The sequence below is a fragment of the Hyaena hyaena genome, unplaced genomic scaffold (assembly GCF_003009895.1).
Source record: "Hyaena hyaena isolate Hyena2069 unplaced genomic scaffold, ASM300989v1 scaffold_63, whole genome shotgun sequence".
Taxonomy (NCBI): Eukaryota; Metazoa; Chordata; class Mammalia; order Carnivora; family Hyaenidae; genus Hyaena; species Hyaena hyaena.
This window is the reverse complement of record NW_024080695.1, coordinates 3797931-3814208: the sequence shown is the minus strand read 5'-3', so window position 1 is coordinate 3814208 and position 16278 is coordinate 3797931. Positions and strand designations below refer to the sequence as shown.

General features: G+C 52.2%; 1 protein-coding gene across 2 annotated transcripts in view; it reads right to left on the bottom strand.

The window, feature by feature from the left end:
* The window catches only part of JAKMIP1 (janus kinase and microtubule interacting protein 1), a 127560-nt gene that overhangs the window by 51931 nt on the left and 59351 nt on the right, over nt 1-16278 (bottom strand). The window contains exons 3-6 of one of the 2 annotated variants that reach the window (XM_039232028.1): nt 14672-14937; nt 9419-9913; nt 1481-1690; nt 671-790 (exon numbers count right to left, since the gene is read on the bottom strand). In XM_039232028.1, the coding sequence (XP_039087959.1) occupies nt 671-790; nt 1481-1690; nt 9419-9913; nt 14672-14800 (954 nt within the window). In that variant the 5' untranslated portion in view covers nt 14801-14937. The remainder of the gene's footprint in view (nt 1-670; nt 791-1480; nt 1691-9418; nt 9914-14671; nt 14938-16278) is intronic. The other variant, XM_039232029.1, reaches the window with a different exon arrangement.

The window sequence follows — 16278 nt, the reverse complement described above, 5'->3', positions numbered from 1 at the left end:
AGCTCAGAGCCTGGAGCCTGTTTCAGATTCTGTATCTCCCTCTCTCTCTCTGACCCTCCCCTGCTCGCACGGTCTCTCTCTGTTTCTCAAAAATAATAAAATAAACATTTAAAAATTTAAAAAAAAAGAAATACATGAACTTTTATGCAAAGGAAAGTAAACAGAGATGCAAAAAAATAAAAGGGACCCATCACCGCACCACCTAAAACAACCTCCAATATCCGCCAGGACGACGATGCACGTTTGTTTCGTAAACTGCTTGTCATTTGATTTTCTGTGGGCAAATAAACGTGATGTCTGCCATCAGTCCTAACGACTGTACACAATTCACTGCACAAATGCTCCATAATGACTCTGCCCAAGACTTGAGTATCGAACAACTGGGTTTTGTTTTGTTTCGGGTCAGTGTGGGTTGCTAGCAAAAACGGCACCGCCGTGAACATCATCTGCACGCTCCTCACTGCTCTGACGCTGCTCAGGGCAAATCTCTGCAGACGGAACAGGTGTCTTCACTGCGTGTGCATTAGATTTTTGATCAGAAATTAACGGGAAAGAAAGGAAAGGAAACCAGAAGGGTTCTGCACTAACTACGCGCTCAAGGCGGGGTTTCGGCCCCAGGGTGGCTTCCGGGTGCCCTGCAAGGCACCGTCTGTCCCTCGGGGCTGATTACCAGCTCATTCCTCTCGTCTGCCAAGAGGGTATTCCTGTCTTCCAGCTTCCGAATCACCGAGTTCAGCTCAGCAATTTTTAGCTGGAATCGCCGCACGTCCCGCTCATCCATGTGCTGATCCTAAAAGAAAGTCAAGATACGAACGCACTGTGAAGATGCCTCAAGGACTCCACGCACTCCCAGGGGCTTCAGGGGATGTGACCGCGAGCTCCTCCTCCTGAGGCCAGATGCCACCTTGGGAGCCCCTGCAGGCAGGCCACGCGGACAACACCCCAGGCCCTGTGTGCGACCTGCAGGAAGACTTCCTCTCAAAGTGACAAGAGGTCAAGCCCGCCGGCGGTTCTGAAACAGCTGCACATGGTCTCTGGAGACCTTCACACTCCAGCCCCCGCCCACTGGGCCTCTCTCACTAAGGCTCGTCATGGCCGTGAGAGGACACTCCTCAAGGCACACTGGGCCGATCTCACTGACCGCTGAAATGCCAGCACCTCATATGCTGTCTGCCCAGAGCACGCATGACAGACATTCAAGCATCCGGTGATTGAATGAATGAATGAATGAATGAGTGAGTGAGTGAGTGAAGGCACGCTGCTTCTGCCTCCTCTGTGCATGTTAAGTACCAAGCCGCTGCCCCCAAGCCCTTTCCTTCTGGCTAAGCTCCTGCTCATGGTGCAGGACTCTGACTTCAAGACGGGGCCCTCTCTGTGCCCTTACTCCACACTCCTCATCTCTCTCTTTTCCACTGGGCTCCTGACCACTCACGGTCAGCTACGAGGCCCCGGGGCTTGCGCCAGTCACCGGTCCCCATACCTGGGCACCCATGAGCTCTGCCATGTCCCCTATGCCAGGCGGGAGCTCTCTCTTCGGACTACTGTGGTACCGCTCAGCCTCCTTGACCTGGACCAGCTGCTCATCCAAAGCCTCCTTCTGAAGAAGTAGCTTCTGGGTCTGACCAGTCTGTACTCCGAGTTCCTTCTCCAAGGCCAGAATCACACGGTCTTTCCCTCTGATCTCGTCCATCTGCAGAAGAGAAAGAATGAGCAATCAGCCTAGGAGCTCGTGACCAGAGAAACCTCTGGTCTGAGGCCCAGGGGGAAAGGTTAAAAAGGATGAAGGACTGAGGTCAGCTGAACTCCGAAAACTCAGGACACAGAGAGGCCGCTGTCCACAGCCCAGGTCCTGCTCCCCTGAGCACAGAGAAGCAGAGAAAGTAGGGGTTCAAGGGCCTACACGGCTAACCAGACACTTACCGCTGAAATGGATCTATGCCCATTTCTCTCTCACATTAATGAAATATAATAAAATCCTGACCTCTAGGCACCTCCAGCCAAACTCAAGCCCCACGGCTCAGTTTCCACCCAGAGTGGGTGGGTCTTCTCTCCCACTCACCCCCAAGCCTCTCCCGTCTGATCACAGCCCCCACCCTTGCACTGAAATAGCTGTGGCTATGGCCTTCAATGCTCCCCTGGCCCCCAGACCCACAGGACAACTTTCCATCCTCCAACCTCACCGACATGTGACCCGGCCGCCCGTTCCCTGCGCTCTCCTGGCCCTCCCGGCCTTCCCGCCCTCTGCCATGACTTCCTGGTTTCTGTCCTTACAGACTCACCTTGCCCTGGCCGCCATTAAAGTCTGGACTTTGCAAGGGTTGGCCCTCTTCCTTCTCCCAGGCAGCCGCGTCCTCACCCGTGACATGAACCTCCCCGTATGCAGCTGACACCCCAAAGTACTCCCCAGGCCCTGACTTCTCTCAGAGCCCTGAAATCATAGAACCAACTGATTATTTGACATCTCCACCGGGGGTTCTAAAGGACCTCAGCCTCTCCACTTGCGAGCCTCAAAGTAACCCCCGCTCGCCCCGGCCCCCTCTTGTCCAGCATTCCCTAGAGGGAACCAAGCAGAGAGCAGCTTACGGAGAAGAGAAAGCTTTGGCCCCAGGCCATACCCTTCAACTGATTCCAGACACAGAGCCGACAGCTGGGAAACAGCCCCAGTGAGGGTGTGGTGCTGGGGTGCCCCTTGCCACCCCGTGTCCTTGAACCTGACAATGTAAGGTTATTTGGAAATAGGGTTGCTGCAGATAGAGTTAGTTAGGAGGAGGCCGCACTGGAGTAAGGTAACTGTGTCCTCAGAAGAGGCCCACAGATGCACAGGGAGAAGGCCGGGTGGAGATGGAGACAGAGACTGGCGTGATGGACCCAGAAGCCTGGGGACATCACAGACTGCTGCAGCCACCAGCAGCTGGAAGAAGCAAGGACGGCTCCTTTCCAGAACCTTCAGAGAGCACAGCCCTGGGACACCTTGATCTCAGACTTCCCGCCTCCAAAACTATAAGCCAGTAAAGCTCTGTTGCTTTGGCAACCCAGCGTGTGGTCCTTCATTACAGCAGCGCTGGGAAATGCAGACAGGCTTTGGAAGTCGCGGCCACAAGTCCAGCATCACCAGGAGCCCCAGGAGTTGGGAGAGGCCGGAAGGAGCCCCTCCCCTGAGCCTCCGGAGGGCACAGCCCTACTGGCACCTTGATTCCTGACTCCTGGCCTCCGGACTGTGCGGAAATACCTTTCCGTTGTCTTAAGCCACTGAGTTTGTGGCCATTCATTAAGAAAGCCACAACAAACAAAGATACTCAGTGTGAGAAATTAAAGCTGACTTGTGATCTGCACCTCAAATCCAGACACAGACCGTCACAGCGGAGAATAGTGGTTAAGAGCCCTGTTCTGGCGGCAGATGAAAGCTAATTCAAATGCCCTCCCCCACGCTGCATGACCTCCTGATGCCCAGCCTAGGCAGGGCCACCTGTCAGACCCAGCCGCAGCCTCCGTAAAGTGGGGGACACGGAGACCTCTTAGAACCTCCCCTGTCCAGTCGTGGAGACTTAGATTTTAGTGCAGACCCTGGCATATTATAAGCTGTGCTCAGTGTTGGTTCTGCCATTAAGCCACGTTAGCTCTTGGTGATGGTGAACATACTGAAAGAGCAGATCATTAAAAACTGATAAAACAGAATTGAGATTATAGAAGGGGGAAATGGTACCCTCAAAATACCGGGAGGTGTTTAAGCAAAGTCCTACAGTTCTGAAAAACTCTTTGGCACCTTTTCTTTTACAGCAAAAAGTGTTCTCCCCTCCCTCCGCATCCCCAACCCCACAGGACAATCTCCTGGGACTCCAGCCAGGGACCTGTCTGCCTGGCACAGGTCTCCCAAAGCCGGGGCAGAACGTGCCCACTGCGCCCCCTGGTGGTGATCCACCAGCAGCTCCCCACCTCGCCCTAACCCCAGGGAGGAGCACCTCCTGGCTGTGGGGAAGAATCCTAAAGGAGGCAGAAACTGTTGCCACTGCCAATGCCAGTCCGGAAGCAGCAAGTATGTGAAAGAAGTTCGTTAATTTAAACCACACAGGTGCTTTCATTAATTCAACAAATAATGAGCCAAGCGCCATCAATGGGTCCTGGGAAACCTCTGTGAACAAAATAGGCTAGAGTCCCTGCCCTCAAAGCTCCCATGCTAGAGGGGAGGAAATCAATAAACATAATAAACAAGTCAACACTGCAGTGGCTGAGAGAGTGCTTAGCGTGAGCAGGAAAAAATAAAGTGCGGGAATCAGCAGGGCCAGTTGGGGATGTGGTGCAAGGGGTGGGGTCCCCTCGGCATCTGAGCCACACAACTTCTTGCTTTGCACGGGAGCCCAGAAATGGAGCCACCCCCACCCCCATGCATTACACTAGCTCCTCGCACAGAAAACAGCAGCGCTGCAAGCAAAACACCTCTGGAATCCCAAATTCTGCACCTTAGGGAAGTGCCAATTCCCCCAGTCACTCTTGTAAATGAGCAGAGGGCTTACACCCATCACCGTGGGAAAGGTTTCTAGAAAACCATTTCCACTAGCAGACATGACATCCAGGAATGATCGGACAATGCAGAATGTATTCTAGGATCAGCATCTGCCAGGCTGTTGTATTTCCCCAGCCAGAGTCCTGAGGCCCCCCCGGGGTAGGAGACACGCCAAGTTCACACAGCTAAAGGCAAGCACTCCATTCGTTGACTTTATGTCTCCCTTCCAGGCTGAGCTCTCGGCAACCCTGTCCCCTTCCCCCAGGATGCTGGACACCTTTTCAGATGTTTATCTGTCATTTAAGTGTATTTTCCCTTTTTGAAGTACTCTTTCAAAGCTTTGCCCCTTTTAACTATTTTTCTTCTTGCTTCATGGTTGTTTGTATAATCTGAACAAAAGCTGTTTATGATACACATATTGAAATGATCTTCTCTCGATCTGTACTGTGACTCGTCTTTGATGGGTGCCTTTGGGTGAACAAAATTTCTTTCTTAAAATGTTCAGAGTTCAACCTTCTCTGAATAGCGCATTTATATGAATAGTGTATTTGTGTCTTCTCTGAGAAATATTCACCTGCCCCAAGATCATGAAGATATTGCTCCGTGTTACCCTAACCATTTCACTGGTTTACTTTCTAACATCCAGGTCTAGGGTCCACCTTGAATTCATCTTTACGGATGAACGAACGGCACGATGCAAGGGTCATTGCTCCTGTTTCACAAAAGTCCAACTTTGTCAACACTCTTTATTGAAAGACCATCCTTTTCTCACTAGACTATGATGTTACCTGTTTCCTAAACCAGGTCTGTCTGGGGATTCTCCTGTTCCAGTGATTTATCCACGTATCCTTCAGCTGGTCTTGATAGTAAGCTTTGTTACATGAGAGTATGACATTTCCTGGGCTTTTTTGTCTTCAAAATTGTGACTCCAGGTCCTTTAATTTTTTTTTTATTTTTTTTAATGCTTCTTATTTATTTCTGAGAGAGAGAGAGCGCGTGAGGAGGGGAGGATCAGAGGAGAGAGGGAGATACAGAATCTGTAGCAGGCTCTAGGCTCTGAGCTAGCCATCAGCACAGAGCCTGATGCGGGGCTCAACCCCACAAACTGTGTGATCATGACCTGAGCCGAAGCCGGTCACTTAACCGACTGAGCCACCCAGACACCCCAAATTTTTAATCGTGTTTAGAATCCACTTGCCAATGTCTACAAAAAAAAAAAAAAATCTGCTGGGGTATAGGGATTGCCCTGAATCTATAGATCAATTATGGGAGAGCTGATATTCGTACAATGAAAATGGCTTCTCCCTACATTTCTTTCGGTCTCCTTTGTTTTGTTTTGTTTTTTTTTCTCAGCAATGTTTTGAAACTTTCAGCATGTTAAAGCTTACACAACTTTCATCAGACCTTATTCTTAGGTCTTGGTACTCTGTTATAAATGGTCTTTTGTAAAGCTCCATTCTCCCATTACCCATTGCTAATATGTAGAAACACAGTTTATTTTTGCATATTTACTTTCTATTTAGAGGCTTTGATAAACTCACTACTTCTAATAGTTTGTAGACTCTGTTGGATTTTCTACGTCACAATCACAGCATCTGCAAATAATGGCGGCTTCCCCTTTTTTTCCAATCTTTAAACCTTTTCTTTTTATTTCTTAGATTTGAGGTCCTAACCAGTGCAATGTTGAACAGAAGTGGTGATAGTGGATATCTTGTTCTGTCCTTGAATTCAGTGGGAGATGTTCAATATTTTATCACTGTATATGTTGTTAGATTTTTTAATAGAACCCTCTACCAGATTTGAGAAATTCTATTCTATTCCTAGTTTGCTGAGAGTATATACTGTGAAGTATAAATGTATGAAAGTATATGGGGCGCCTGGGTGGTTTAATCAGTTAAGGGTCTGACTTCGGCTAAGGTCATGATCTCACAGTTCGTGGGTTTGAGCCCCACGTCAGGCTCTGTACTGACAGCTTAGAGCCTGGAGTCTGCTTTGAATTCTGTGACTCCCTCTCTCTCTCTGCCCCTCCCTGCTCATGCTTCTCTCTCTCAAAAAAAAAAAAAAAATTAAAAAAATGTTTTTTAATGTACGAAAGTATAAAAGCATAAAAGTATTAAATGTTTTTACTGTATCTATTAAGATGATCATATGGGCTTTTTTCTCCTTTATTCTATTTCTAGCAGTGAATTATATTCACTGATTTTTTAATATTAAACCAATCTTTGTATTCCTAGAATAAACCCCACTTGATCATAGTTTATTAGCCCTATGTATGTTGCCAGATTTTATTTGTTAATGTTTAATTTAGTACTCTTGTGTCTATGTTTATAAAAGATTATTTAAATTTTTTCTTTTGTTGTATGTCATTGGTTTTGGGGTCAGTTATGCTGGCTTCATAAAATGAATTAGAATATGTTCCCTATTTCTCTTTTCTGGAAGAGTCTGTAATTAGTTTTATTTCTTCATTAAATACTTAAAGAAGCTACCTGTGAAGCCTCAGGGCTTGGGATTTTCATTGTGGGAAAACTATTAATTACATATTTAATTTTTTTAACACCTACAGGACTACTCACACTTTCTATTTCTTATAGTGTCAGTTTGGTTAAGTTGTACTTGTTCAAGGAAATTGCCCATTTCATCCAAATTTGAAGTTCACTGGCATATGCTGTTCAGAAAGTACTTGTGCTGTCTCTTTAATTTCTGTAGGGGCTGTGGTAGTGCCCCTTTTACATTCTGTGCACTGGGGACTTGTCTCTGTCCTTTCATCAGTATTCCTCAGGGCTTATCAGTTTACCTACTCCAATTAACTTCTGATGTGTTGATTTTCCTTATTGATTTAATTCAGTGATTCCTGCTCTTTAAGCCCCTCAATTCCGCTTTCTCAGAGATTAATTTGCTGTTCTTTTTCTTTGTTCTCAAGATGGAAGCTTAGATGTTTGATTTTCAGCATTTCTTCCTTTTTGTCTAAAATCTGTTTTACTCGAAGGAGCACAATTTTTTAAAGAAAGAGGTGTAGGTCCCCTTGAACAGTATGTGCAGCTGCTGAAATACAGTATTTTGTCAGCATACCTCCAGCTGGTTAACTGTAGGTTTAAATCTTGCATGTCTTTGTTCATCTATTATCTATGTGTTTATATCATTTGCTGAGACTGAGACTTATTCTCCAACTACCACTGTGGATTTGTTTCTCCTTTTAGTTTTGATGCGTTTCTTTTGCATATTTGGAAGTTTTTTTTATTAAATACTGTTACAGATGGCCCCCTTTATTATTAAGAAGTGTACCCAGGGCACCTGGGTGCCTCAGCTGGTTAAGCCTCTGACTCTTGGTTTTGGCTCAGGTCATGATCTGGTTTCATGAGCTTGAGCCCCAGGCTGGGCTCTGCACTGGCAGCATGGAGCCTGCTTGGGATTCTTTCTCTCCCTTTCTCTCTGCCCCTCTCCCACTCAAGCTGTCTCTGTGTCTCTCAAAATAAATAAACTTAAAAAAAATTTTTTTAACTAAAAAAAGGCATCTTCTACTTGTCTTTAGTATTACTTCTTGCCTTAAAGTCTTCAACATGAATACAGACCAGCTTTCTGGTGGTTAGTGTTTGAGCATTGCATTTATATCCATCCTGACAACTTTCAGCCTAACTGGGGCTTCACAATCAAGATGTGCCTCTTGTAAATATCATTGCTGTTGACTCTAGCCTGAGAAGCTTAGCTTGCTTGCCTTTTCAGCTTCCTGCAGCACACAGGTTCAAAGTCCGGCAGTCGTCCTGAGGGGCAGACTGGTGGTATGCCTGTTGCAGCCCCTCTGTATCCCCAGATACAGCTCTGGGGGACTCCACTCTGCCTTTCCACCCCGACTTGCTGGCCTCCTGCATCACCCCAAAACACAATGAATACTTTGGGGTGAAAACCAGCCCAGTGTGGGGGCTCCTTAGTTTCCCATCCTTCATGCTGACCGTGAGAGATGGCAAAAAGTCCTGCTCACCCGTCTCAGCCCTGGCGGAGTCTCTTTGCTGGAGGGAAGCCCCATCCCCAGCCTGCTCCCAGGATGCACAAATGTCCCGCAGGGAAGAACCTGTCAGCTGGTAACTGACAGCTCTCCTGGGCCAGGTTCTCTCTGCTCCCTTTGAAATTTTAGCTCTTCTAGACCTCAGACCTTCCATAGCCCTCCAGCCTTTAAAAATAGGATTGCTTGTGGGGCGCTTGGGTGCCTCAGTCGGTTAAGCATACGACTCTTGGTTTCAGCTCAGGTCATGATCTCACAGTTTCATGAGTTCAAGACCCACATCGGGCTCAGCACTGACAGCACAGAGTCTGCTTAGGATCTCCCCTCTCTCTCTCTGCCCCGCCCCCACTTGCACGGTCTCTCTCGCTTGCGCTCAAAATAAATAAACTTAAAAATAAATAATTTTTTTAAAAAAAATTGTTTGAAGTTTACGGCTTTCCCCAGTAGTTGTGACAGAATGGCTGGTCTGTCCCTATGAGCCACATCTCACCTGAAGGTATAAGCATGCTCCGGTTTAGTAATTAAATGAATAAATTAATGCCCGGCATTTTGATAAGCTTCCACAGTCTTTTTTTTTTTTTTTTACAACAACTCTGCCCTTACCTATTAATCCCATTTTACATTGTGCTTCTGAGCTGTTCCATGAAGGACCAAGGATCCCACACCTAGCAAGCCGAGTTCTACCTGCCCAAAGTCTCTTCACCACCACCAGGAAGGCAGGGACCTCGCTAGAAGTGCCTAGAACCCTGCCTGATGCACAGTGGGTCCTCAACCCGCGGCGTTTACTGCACACAGAAAGGAAGGAACGAATGCATGCAAGCCACGGAGGAAAGGACGCATGAAGGAAAGGACGCTCGCGGGCGGGAAGGAAAGGGTGCATGCACGCACGCCAGCCGGGAGGGGGCGCAGGCAGCACGTACCAGCCTGCGGATGTCGCGTTCGCACTCGCGCTTGATGCGGTGCACCTCGTCCTGGTGCGCCTGGTAGGCGGCGCGCAGGTCGGCCGCCTTGGTCTTGTCGGCCTGCATACAGTTGCTGAGCGCCTCCTCGGCCTGCTTGCGCGAGGCCTTGAGCTCCAGGATTTCCTGCTGCAGCCGCAGGCGCTCGCCGTCGAAGGCCCTGCGCGCCTCGTCGCGCGCCTCGGCCAGGAGCGCCGTCTTGACCTTGTCGGCCGCGCCGTCGCGGAGCACGTTCAGCGTGGCCTGCAGCCGCTGCAGCTCGCCCTCCTTGATCTTGGCGGTGCGCGCCGCCTCCTGCTCGTGCTGCCGGATGAGCACCTCGCGCAGCGCCTGCAGCTCCTTGGTCTTCTCTTCGTGCAGCTTGGCCCTGAGCTCCGAGATGTAAGCCGTGTGCCGCCGCTGCTCCTGCTCGCGCTCCAGCTTGGCCTCCTGCAGCCGCTCGCGCAGTTTGCCCACCTGCAGCCCGCGCGACGGGGACATGGGTCAGGGTCAGAGCGGGGCGACCCCGCCGGACCCAGCCACCACCTCCCCATGCCCGGTGGTGCGGGAGGGCCCTCGGGACCCTCGCTGGGGCCCCATACGCTCGCCACGCCCCCTCCTGCCACCCCCGTGGTCCTGAGCCTCAGCAGCGCCACCTACTGTTTTATTTCCTCCGACTTCCTACTATTTTCTTGAGAATTCCTCTAGAGGTGGGTGGGAAAGCATCGGTAGATGCTGGCGAGGACAGTCAGGCCTCTGGCTTCCCTTCCAATTTGGAGATTTATCAGTCACAAAACACGAGACCCATGGGCAGATATCATCAGTCACCAAAGATAGACACGTTTTATACCAGAAGTACCTTCCGGAGCCCATGCACCGGACTGTGGACACCGGGCACACAGAGCAGAGGGGAGGCAGAGAGGGGCAGAGGGGAGCAGCCATCCTCATTGACCTGTCCCCTCCGTGGGCTGGGGGCTCCACAGCATCCCCCACGTTAATCCCTAGGGGCCTCAGGAGGAAGGTAACTGCTGCAGGGAGGCAGTGGAGGCTCAGAGATGCCTGTGCGACCGGCCTGAGGGAAGAGGCCACCAGGGGGCAGAGCCAGGCTCACCCGGGGGCACCTGGCCCTCAGACGCCAGGCTGCCAACCCCACCTGAGGGCATCCATCTCATCAGGAAACTTTAAAACACTACTTGTAAAATGTGCCCAGGCAGTATTTTCTTAAAACACTCCAAAATGCTGTATTCGACCCTTTTCAAGAGTCACACAGAAACACACACTCGGCAGGAAACCGTTACAATCCATTTGCTCTCTAGATCACACCAGTCTCCAAAGAATGGAAACCGGTAGTATCTCACGGGGGACACGTGCTGCCTCTGTGGAAGGTGGGACATTTTCCCACTATTTATGGCATACCCACATGTTGCAATTAATGTCAGGTGAGGAGTTTTACAGTGTCCCTTAGTATTGATAAATTCTTATAACAGCAGAGGAAGAAGCAAAAGCAAGCCTGGCAAAGACAGAAAATCAGCATCTCCTTACTACAAATACTCGCGAGCATGGAAATAAGATGAGGGACCTATCAGTCCCCCTCCTCCAGGGCTGGGATTGGGCATCTTTTCATAATGGACCGAATGCCAAGAAGCCAGAACTTTACATATTTAACATGCTTGCCCCCAACAAAGGACTAAAATTTGCTTCTGACACTGTCCTTTCCAGGAGACGACACTGTCCTGACCTCTCTGGTTATTCCTGATCAGGATCTGGAGTCATAAGGATGCGATCAGTCACATCCCTGAGTCCGCACTGATGTGTGCTTACGGAGCCTCACGATGGCTAAGGTTACATGTCAATTTTCAGGGCCACGGCACCAGGTCATTTGGCAAAATGCCAATGTAGACGTGAAAGCATTTTTTAAAAGAAGTGATTCATATTTAAATCAGCAGACCTTGAGTAGAGGAGGCAACCCTTCATAATGTGGGTGGGCCTCACCCAATCAGTTGATGGCCTCAAGTAAAAAAAAAAAAAAAAAGGCTGAGCTCCTTGATGAGCGAGGAATTCAGCCTCCAGACTGCCTCAGACTCAAGACTACCAACATCCACTCTTGCTGAAATCTCTAGCTGCCTGCTCTGCAAAGTTCAGATCTGTCAGCCTCCACAATCATGTGAGCCAACTCCTTAAAAAAGTCTGTCTCCCTCCCACTCGCCACCCCCACACACACACATTTCCTATTGATTCCATGCTTCTCTGGGGACCCCTGACTGCACACGGTGAGACAGGGATGTCAGCAGCTGTCCAGGAGGGCTTGGGAAGAGGAACCCCAAAAGCCCTGAGTGGATAAAGGGAAGTCTGCTCACAGGTGAAAAAGGAGGAAGGGGTGTGGAGCGGAGCAGAGGTGTGTACAGGGCAGCCTGGGAGAGGTCAGGCCTGCCGAGACAGGTGTTTAGGGCAGGGATGCTGACGGAAGAAGGGGTTGAGGGAGAAGTCCCCACAGAGGAGCCCAGGGCCGAGCCCAGGTGCCACGACCCGAGCATGGCAGAACAAAGCACCCGCTCCTTACTCCACAGAGCTGAGCGGGTCTAAAGCACGGCCAGCACTCCACCCCCAGCTGCCTCCAGTCTGCTCCCCAAGCCCCGTGGGTCTTGGCACCCCCTGACTGGTGATCGGGGTGCTCAAGGGACTGAGGAAGCACCAGCAAAAGCCTTAAGAGCCGGCTCCAGATGGCCTCCGCGAGCCTGCACGGGCCCTCCTGCCCCTGTGCGGAGACCTCTAACACCGCCCGCACGACACGGGGCGACGGTACAGGGGCTTCATCAGCGAACGAATGAAGCGGCAGGTACCTTTACCACATTCCCTCATCCTCCGGGGCTCAACGGTGATCCTCTGGGGAAACGACAATACTTCAGCTGTGGTACCGACAGCAGTTTTATGAGATTACATAGAAGTATCATTTAAATGCGATTGTAAAGCTTCTACCTGGGTTTCTCCTGGCAGCAGAGAAGCAACTTGCCGAATTCTCCAAGGACAGGAGTTCCCCCCGCAGAGACACAGGGAAAGCCCTCCCCCGGGGCCACGTGGGTGGCAGGGCTCAGGCAGCCGGGGGTTCCCAGCAGGGGGCGTGCCCAGCAGGGAGGCGGCCAGGTGACAGGGAAGCAGGGTTCCTGCAGGCCTGGCTCCCAGCCCAGTGTCACCACCTGCACCGGTGTGCACCTGCTGTGTTATGGGCTGAGGTGTGTCCCCAAAATTCCCATGGGGAGGTCCCAACCCCCAGGACCTCAGAATGTGACTACATTTGGAGATCAAACCTTTGAAGATGTAATGAAGTTAAATGAGGTCATCTAGGTGGGCCCTGGCCTTTTATGAGCGGTGTCTTTAAGAGATCAGAACACAGACACACAGGGACATCCCTGTGAGGACATGTGGAGAAGATGGCCAGCCGTCTACAAGCCGAGGGGTGAGGCCTCCGGAGAAACTAACCTGCCCACACCTTGATCCGGGACTTGCAACCTCCGGAATAAGTTTTTTGGTGTCTTTAAGCCACCCAGTCTGGGGTGCTTTGTTACGGTGGCCCCCGCAAGCTACCGCACCTGGGCAGCCACCTCTCCTCTCTGACCTAGAAACTGGAGAAAGCTACCCCTGACCTCGCAGGTCACTGCCACGGTCAGGAGGCCCTCTGAGGCAGCTGGTGTGATCTGAACAGCAGACATATAATAAATGTTGGCCAACTGCTGTGTGACTGCGTGTGACAGGCAGCACGTGTGTGTGACTATCTCATTCAGTCTTCCAACAACCCAGGGAGGCAGGCACATCACAGGACCCCTTTTAAGAAATGGGGAAACTGAGGCATGGGCGATTACATGGCTTGCCCCCAGACCTCAAGGCGAGTTGGGTGGCAGACGTGGGATGGAGCCCTGGCAGAATGACCTTGGCCGTGCGGCTTCCCGGCAACCACAGCTGCTGTTGCCACTCCTGGGTGGGACGTGCCAGCCCCAAGGGGTCCCTGCAGGTGAATCCCTCCCGAGCTGCACAAAGCATGGACAGGCTGGCAGCTTGGCAGCCATGCTGGTAGAGGGTGACAGCCGCAGGCCTGGAGTCCTGCGGGTATGGGGACGGGAGGGGGCACATCTGTCCCCAGGTTCCAGGAGCCCAGCCTTCATGCCCTAGGCCCCAGACTCTGCCTTTGCTCTCCATGTTGCTGTCCTGAGCCGGGGGCTGAGACAGGGCCCAGGCCCCAGCTCCACGCCCCACCTGGGGGACAGACCCCCAACCAGCTCCAACCCTGCTGCTGCTGGTCCCAGCTCTCAATAAGACAGGACACCCGCAGCAGTACCCCAGCCGTCCCCTCCCAGGGCTCCAGGTGCTGTGGGCAGGCTGGACGCCATGTCACCTTCAGACTTGGGCATAACCTCCCCTACCCTGCCCAGAACAGCCCAGACCCTCGGCCACTCAGGCCACTCGAGAGCAAGCTCCCATCCTGCCTTCTCTTCCCCCAGGGACACCACAGAGCCCCAGCCTGCTCTGCTCTCAAAACACCGAAGTGAGAACACCGACCGGCTTTTCATTGTATCCGGGACATCAGACCTTTGGGACACTGAACTGGCCGTTTATTATGACTCCGTGTTACAGATGAGAAAGAAAAGGTTCTTCCCGGAGACTTTACGTCACCTGTCCAAGGTTGGGAAGCCACTCAGGGGCCAAGCTGAAGTTTAAAGCCAGGTCTGTGTGGTGAGAAAGCCCGCCGTCCTCCACTGTGGCAGGCTGCCCGTCACAGCCGCACTTGAACTGGACACCTACAGCGGGGGGCCGGGCACCCCACCGGGCACCGTGCTGACCAGCCCCAAAGCTCATTCCCGCCCCGCAGAGCTCCACTGCCCGGTCACAGAGCCAGACACAGCTGCAGGCTCTTTAGTACCCTCGCCTCCTGACCCGACCACAGGCCCCTGGGGTCATACCGCCATGACCCCACCTTGCAGGTGAGGGAAACTGCCACACGGAGAGGTACAGAGCTGGTCCCAGGTCACAGCGAGACGTGATGGTGCCAGGGGTGGACTCCAGGTGGCCCCACTGCTGGTGTTATACCCATTTCAACAAGGGACAAGCTGAGGTTCAGAGATCCAGTGCCCACCCCCAGCACCAGCCTGGGAACACACCGTCCACTAAGAGCGGAGGGGAGTACTGTCCCCCAGGGAACTCGAGCGCCCCCTCGTGGAGCCGGGAGGCTCACACCCCTCCCACCTTGCTCTTCTCCTGCTGGAACTCGATCTGAATGCTAGTCAACTTGGCTCGCAGCTCCTCGTTAGCCATTTGCACGGCATCAGTCTCCATCTCGGGCCTCTCGCCCTTGCTCCGGCCCTTCTTAGACATGCTTCCTCTTGGGTCGAGACGCTGAGATCCCGCGGTTCACACCCACCAGCCAGCAGGCGCCGCCACCGGCTCCGCGGTGCTAACCAGTTGTGCAGGGCTCAGTTCGGCCTCCGTGTAAACCACCATCACTTGGGACCCTGGGGAAGAGGGAGATGGGGTTAGCGAAGAGAGAGAGAGGCTGGCGTCCTTGCCTGGGCTCAAATGGCAACCTGTGCTGGGCCAGGCATCCACTCACCCCCAGGAGGCGCTGCCGTTCACAGCACTGACCCAGCGCTTCTCAGACCGGCCACCCGGGAGCTTGTTAAGGCGGAGGGCCCCGGGCCCTCTCCCTGAGGATCCCATCTGCATTTCTCACAAGCCCCCAGGTGATGCTCCCAGGCACCACAGCTTGAGCAGTGTGGGTGTACTAGTGTCCATAGTGAGAGACCCCATGACCGGAGCAACCCATAGACGGCGGGCCACACACTCAGTAGCCTCAGTTACCCCGGTGCTTGTTTCAAAAAGCAGGTCCCTGAGGAGCCCAGAGCTCAGGGCACGAGGTGTGCAGAGGGACCAAGGAATGTTCCATCCACATTCCCAGCTGACTCTGGAGCAGGATCTGAGGACCGCACCCTGAAAATTGGGTTGTTATGAAGATCAGTGGCGCCCCCACACTGTCCCCAGAGGAGCAAAGCCCTGGTCACCCGCGCTGCTAGCTCAGTGTCCCGTGGAGATGCCGCCTGGCCAGGCCTGGCTGGTCGCCTGGTTTGCGGAGGCGCCTCGATGAGCTAACAGTCCCTCCAGCACCCATATGCCTCCAGGGAAAGCCCTGGAGTTTGGTAGGGCTGCCCTCCCAGCCCACAGGGTGGCAAAGCTGAACCCGTAAAGACAAGGTCTGGACCGACAGCAAATACCTCTGCGTTCTGGGTGCTCCAGCTGCCACCTGTCACTAATCACACTGCCCTACGAGGTAGACGACATTGCCCAGTGTCACAGATGAGGAAACGGAGGCACAAAGAGGCTGAGCGTGAGCAACAGTCACACGGCCAAGATGAGGAAACAGCATGAACCTGGTCAAGGTCCACAGCTAGGCTGGATGTGGTGAGTCTGAACCCAGCCCCCCAGCCCGGGCTCCGTGCTAGCCTGACCCTAAAACAGCACTGCCTCTGACAGCACGTGTCTGCTCCCCCTGGACCCCTTACTGTTGCTTTCCATGTGACAAAACACGTGGTTACTTATATCTTGTCTGTTTCTCCTACGCCAGGATGAGAGTTCCAAGCAAGCAGGGTCTAGGTCTGCTTTGTTCCTCACTATATCCCCTGTGTCTGGAATCAGAGCTCAGCATGCAGGAGGCACTCCAGAAGCATGTGTTGAATGAGTGAATGAGTGAATGAATGAGTGAATGAGCAAAGCCCTATAACGTGCCAAGCCCTGTGATAGCAGCTGGCGAGCGTGTGGTGCTTGTGGTGCCTGGAAAGGTAGGTGCAGATATTAGGGCC